General features: G+C 38.5%; 1 protein-coding gene across 5 annotated transcripts in view; it reads right to left on the bottom strand.

The window, feature by feature from the left end:
• Positions 1-1673: 1673 nt before the first annotated feature.
• phldb2b (pleckstrin homology-like domain, family B, member 2b) overlaps positions 1674-6572 on the bottom strand; it is a 49847-nt gene continuing 44948 nt past the window's right edge. For all 5 annotated transcript variants that reach the window (XM_079863395.1, XM_079863394.1, XM_079863393.1 and 2 more), the window contains 3 exons: positions 4745-4964; positions 4582-4667; positions 1674-4260 (listed from right to left, as the gene is read on the bottom strand). In XM_079863395.1, coding sequence (XP_079719521.1) covers positions 4120-4260; positions 4582-4667; positions 4745-4964 — 447 coding nt within the window. In that variant the 3' untranslated portion in view covers positions 1674-4119. The remainder of the gene's footprint in view (positions 4261-4581; positions 4668-4744; positions 4965-6572) is intronic.

Below are 6572 nucleotides of genomic sequence, written 5' to 3'. Positions count from 1 at the left end.
ATACAGGAAAATAAAGCATATATTTATGCTTTATTTTCCTGTATGCAAAAATAAAGGTGCATTCATGGAAAACAAAAGTAAAAAAATGTAATATTCAAAACAGACTGCTTACGGCTAACATGTCATGTTCAGCACATGTGAATGTGTCGCCTTCTGCTGGTGGTAGTGAAATTACACTTCAAATTCATTCTGATTGAACTTGTACTAATAAAACTGCACAAACCAAAATTCTGTTGTGTTGTTGCACTGGCTGAACCTTAAGCTAAATTCTAGAAAAAAAAAAAAGGAAAAAAAAATTGGTTTTCTGATGATTTTTATTTGTAGCACTGCTGTTTTTCCAAGCCAAATATAAGTAATCAGGTTGCAAATGGGCAAAAAGCATTGAATACAGTCCAGAAAAATGCAAATGTAACAAGCGTTAAAATGAACAAGTATTATAAAACATACTGAAAACCTAGTTTCTATGGCATAATTCAAGAAAGGAGAACGTTTTACAATTTAGAATCGGTGTAATACCTGAATGGTAAGCAGCGTTATTGTTTTGGAAGTTGTGAGACTTTTATAATGAATAACTGTAGTGTTAAAATAGCTTTTGAGCACAAATACATGTCTTATAGCACCTTCGATTAATCTGAATGTTGAGTATAAGGCATTTCAGTATAATATAGAACCGAAGGCACTGTGGCAAACACCAACACATGCATATAGTATATAAACTCTATAGTGGTAAGTCTGAATTTCATCTTTGGCAGAACAACCCCAGACAGAAACATAGTGTCGGCCCAGATCCAGGCCCCATCTGGTACATGTGGATTCCTAGCTTACCAGATGTGGCCCGGATCTGGGCCGACACTATGTTATGTCTGGGACTGATGAGAGGCTGCTCACTGCAGAGCCAATGGGTGGAGCTTGAAGTCCAGCTACCCCTCTCTGGATGTAATGATTGGAGCTTGAAGGTCCCGCCATTCATTAAGTCTAGAGAGGGGGTTCTGGATGTCATTTGGCTCTGCAGTGCAGTGAGCACCACTTGCCACTGTCAGCTGTTTATATCAAAATGTGTGTGTCCCTGGGGCCCATGCACACAAAATAGCAAACAGACCACACACGATGTGGCACATTGGCACAAAAAATCATTAACACATCTATTTCTCTCCACACAGACAGACAAAATACCAAAAGACACAAGCACAAAAATATATATATTTTTTTTAAGGCACAATTATAAAAGCTACTTTAATGTCCTAATTGAACTAAGGCCTAATCCTGGCTTAATCTAAGCCCTGTCTGTGAAACCAGGTCAAATTTTAAGAAATCTTATATGACTGGAAAAATTGTTTTTTATTCGACTGAAAGTCACAAAATGCAAAACAATGAAGGTGGATTTTGAAATGTTTTAACAATTATTTTGGTTATGGAGTAATCAGTTAATTATTTTGATGAGGTATATGTGGTAATATAAACAGACCTAAGTGAAATATAGCCTTTAAAATGATCATATTAAAATCGTTATACATTATTACAGGCTGGGTACTTTTGTATTTACACACAGTTAAACTAATTCACAAATTGATTGCTGTGATACATGTAGTGAACTGATAATAAATTACTAACTACTTATGAGCTGACACGATATTGGAAATGTTCTGGAAACCTGTTAATAAGAAGCTTAAAATATACTCCAGCTGTACTTTATTAACACAAACGTGTAATTTAAATTAAATTTAAAGAAGTACAATTAAATTACACTACAGTGGTTTTATTTTAACACAAGTATATTAAAATATCGTGCAATTAGCATACAGTTGGTCACAAACATTAAAAAAAACATGTAGTTGTAACAAAATAACATTTAACATACATTTAATAGAGTAGGCTAAAATTAAAATATGACTTAATTTCTCAGAATTGCAAGATATAAACCAGGCTCCCTCTGCCCACTTGAACTCCGCTTCTTCTCCTTCCGCTGGGTGCTTTGATGGCTCTGCTGCCCCTTTTGCATTGCATTATCATATTGTCTATCAATAAACTGCATGGTTGACTTGAATCTCTCTATCTCTGTGCCCTTATTCAGCTAGTCCTGACAGTGTTGTCTGGTATAAAATACTCAGGAGGGCTCTTCTTGAGGTGGTCCATAAAGATCTTCCAGGGGAGGGAGCAGGCCCTTTTCTTGTCAGATACGCCTTGATCAAGAAAGATGTGGAGCTGTTACTCTGGTTAGAGAGTAAGAAGCTGTGAGATTTAGAAATGTGGCCATAAGACATTGATTGAGGAGAAAATTGCTGAGAGGGCTGCTACCGAAAAAGAAACCGAACACATAAGCTATTATGTTATTACCAATAACACAGGAGATGGGCACTATAAACCACATCTTCCACTCATAAGGGCTTCACATCCCTTCAACGGATCACATGAGTACAGGCGAACATGTAGAACTGTTGGCGATACGGTTTCTTCACCTGACTTAGAACAAACATGTGGAACCCTGTGAGGTACAAGGCAGAAGAAATGACGTGATGGTATTTGCTGAGCATGTGTATGTACTCCCTCAGCACCAGAGTGAATAAATAATCCATGACCGTTTCTCCATAGAAGAAGTAAATCACGCAGAGCAGGAAGTACCAGCTTAGGGTTCTGAACCACGGCATGTGGTAATAGTTTTAAAAGGCTTACAGTATTGTTTCTGCTTATGAACTAATGATCATATCTAGATGGTTCATTCATCAAAGATCATCCAGACACATTCATACTTTAATCTGTCCATTTTTAACAGTATTACTCTCCATCCTGTTCTGTTGTTGCTCAAGTCGTTAATTTAATATCAGTCCAGCATGTTTTGTTTGACTGCAAAGAGTGAGGTAAGACGTCTATGGATGAACACATACTGACAGGACATAAGGTTTAGCATGGTTATAAAGCACACAGAGATCTTAAACAATATACATCTGCTTTATTTTGCCATATGCAAAAATAAAGGTGCATGCATGGTAAACAAAAGTATAAATATTCATCTCAAATGAGATTCAAAGAAAATCAAAATAGACTACTGCTAATTCACAGATGCAAGATTATGGTTAACATGTTCAGTACATGTGAATGTGTCGTCTCCTGCTAGTCAGTGGTAGTGAAATTACACTTCAAATTCAGTCTGATTGGACTTGTACTAATTAAGATACACAATCTGGATGAAATTAAGCATGGTATGTTGTAGCTGAACCTGAAGCTGAATTATAGGAATCAAGGAAACCACATTTTTTCCCAAATATTAAATAATCATAGCCTGAAAATGGTCCGAAAACATTGAATACAGACCATAAAAACGGAAAAGTTACATATGCATTGAGATAAAATGATCAAGTGTTATAAAAAAATCCTAAAAAACTAGTTTCTATGTGGCATAATTCAATACAGAGGACGTTTTATTCCTTTGCATCAGTGTAATACCTGAATGGTAAGCAGCTTTAATATTTTGGAAGTTGTGAGACTTTTATAATGAATAACTATAGTGTTAAAATAGCTTTTGACCACAAATACATGTCTTATAGCACCTTCGATTAATCTGAATGTTGAGTATAAGGCATATCAGTATAATATAGACCTGAAGGCACTGTGGCAAACACTAACACACGCATCTATACATAAACTCTATAGCGTGGTAAGTGTGAATTTCATCTTTGGCAGAACAGCTGTTTAGGCTATATCATCATGTGTGTGTCCCTGAGGCCCTGCACACAAAGTAGCAAACAGACCACACACAACTTGGCACATTGGCACTGAATATCATTTAACACGTCTTTCTCTCTTAACACAAACGGACGGACAAAATACCAAAAGACACAAGCACAAACATACACACAAAATGATAGGATATGTGCTCCGTTCCATCATCTGGACTGCCAAATAAAAGTTCATGTTGCTTAAAAAAAATATAAATGCAGCGAAGAGAATAGCTTGAATACTGTGGATTGAGATCGAAAGACAGATACGAGCGCAAAACTAATAACATTAGTTCAGTCCAGGAGTCAATACTGAAACCAGCATGTGAAAGGGTGCAGATCAAGTCCAGTGGTTTTCAAATCCACACACTGCACATATTATTATTCCTCTGCAGACAGACAACATCTAAATCATGAATTGAGTGTATCCCTCCGCCCCTGTTACGATAACATCCATCCATATTCTCATAGCTTCAGGAGACGGTGCCACCATGAAGTAGACACGATCGTGAGTCTTCACACTGAATGTTAGGGAAGGGTTTGGACTCTGAGAGAGAGAGAGAGAGAGAGAGAGAGAGAGAGAGAGAGAGAGAGAGAGAGAGAGAGAGAGAGAGAGAGAGAGAGAGAGAGAGAGAGAGAGAGAGAGAGAGAGAGAGAGAGAGGAGAGAGAGAGAGAGAGAGAGAGAGAGAGAGAGAGAGAGAATGAAGATTACAGTTTGGCCTCAAGGGGGCAGCATCGCAACATACAATTGTCTTATAGCAGTCATTTAAGGAATTTATTAATTAAAATCAAAGTAAGTTATTAATATTTTAAATATAAATATAAAGCTCATTATATTCATAATTATTAGCAGCAGAGGAAAAGTACCTTGTGGGCACTCTTTAAGTGGTCGTAATACACTTCCTCTATGGCCTGGAAATATATCACTCCTTTCAGTTTGGCCTCGTGTTTATCTGAAACCATAAAAAGTACAAAAAGTCAATGTTGATGTCATGTGAATCGATCAACTTCATGTGAATAATCATCTGACCTGCATAGTAGCTCAGGGTCCTGCGGTTACGGTCGAAGACAAACCAGCGCTTCTTCCAGGTTTTGATTTTGCCGCCCATCTTAACGAGGAAGCCCCTGCAGGTTTTCTCTGTGATGGAGACGTGGTAACAAGTCTCCGTGTTGTGGCCGGCCGAGTCTATGTGGCCACGGAGGTCAAAGTCGTCCTTCCTTACAGGTAGGTAGCGTGTCAATGGACGAGACTGCGACAGGGGACATGTAGGACGTTACAGGGAAGCCATTTTTATTGTGCATAAATCAATCTAAAACTAATTTTCACATTTTCTAGTCTGTTTTTATGTGGTTACTAATGTGTTCTGAGTGTTTTAGCATGTTATGCCGTTTCTAAAGTCTTTTATGTGTTTGCAGATGTGTTCTTAGCATGTTTCTGTGCAATTACATGTTATGTATTTGCTAATGTGTTATTAGTGTTACAGCTTGTTGCTATGTGGTTACTAGGCTGTTCTTATGTGGTTGCTAATGTGTTTTTTTAGCAAGTTAAGCAGTTGCTAGCGTATTCTTAAGTAGTTGCCTACGTGTTCTGAGAGTTTAGCATGTTTCTTTGTAGTTGCTAGAGCATTCATATGTGGTTTCTTATGTGTTCCGAGTGTTTTAGCGTTTTGTTATGTTGTTGTTAGCGTATTCTTATGTGTTTTTGGTTATCACGCATGTCTGAAATGTAAAGGGGCAAATTACAAAAAGTTAAAGGAAATTAAAATTCTGTCATTAATTACTCACCCTTGTCATTCCAAATCAGCAAGACATTTGTTCATCTTTCGAACACAATATATTTTTAATGAAATCGGAGAGATTTCTGTCTCTCCATTGACAGCCTACGCAACTACCACTTTCAAGCCGCAGAAAGGTAGTGAAGACATCATTAAAGTAATCCATGTGACCTCAAGTGGTTTAACCTCGATTCTATCAAGCGAGTCAAGCGACACGAAAGCTTTGTTTGCACATAAAACATACACTCACCTAAAGGATTATTAGGAACACCATACTAATACTGTGTTTGACCCCCTTTCGCCTTCAGAACTGCCTTAATTCTACGTGGCATTGATTCAACAAGGTGCTGAAAGCATTCTTTAGAAATGTTGGCCCATATTGATAGGATAGCATCTTGCAGTTGATGGAGATTTGTGGGATGCACATCCAGGGCACGAAGCTCCCGTTCCACCACATCCCAAAGATGCTCTATTGGGTTGAGATCTGGTGACTGTGGGGGCCATTTTAGTACAGTGAACTCATTGTCATGTTCAAGAAACCAATTTGAAATGATTTGAGCTTTGTGACATGGTGCATTATCCTGCTGGAAGTAGCCATTAGAGGATGGGTACATGGTGGTCATAAAGGGATGGACATGGTCAGAAACAATGCTCAGGTAGGCCGTGGCATTTAAACGATGCCCAATTGGCACTAAGGGCCTAAAGTGTGCCAAGAAAACATCCCCCACACCATTACACCACCACCACCAGCCTGCACAGTGGTAACAAGGCATGATGGATCCATGTTCTCATTCTGTTTACGCCAAATTCTGACTCTACCATCTGACTGCCTCAACAGAAATCGAGACTCATCAGACCAGGCAACATTTTTCCAGTCTTCAACTGTCCAATTTTGGTGAGCTCGTGCAAATTGTAGCCTCTTTTTCCTATTTGTAGTGGAGATGAGTGGTACCCGGTGGGGTCTTCTGCTGTTGTAGCCCATCCGCCTCAAGGTTGTGTGTGTTGTGGCTTCACAAATGCTTTGCTGCATACCTCGGTTGTAACGAGTGGTTATTTCAGTCAAAGTTGCTCTTCTATCAGCTT

The sequence above is a fragment of the Squalius cephalus genome (assembly GCF_949319135.1).
Source record: "Squalius cephalus genome assembly, chromosome: 25".
In the NCBI taxonomy this organism is placed as follows: domain Eukaryota; kingdom Metazoa; phylum Chordata; class Actinopteri; order Cypriniformes; family Leuciscidae; genus Squalius; species Squalius cephalus.
Note: the sequence above shows the minus strand (reverse complement) of the source record. Positions and strands in the feature narration are given on the sequence as shown.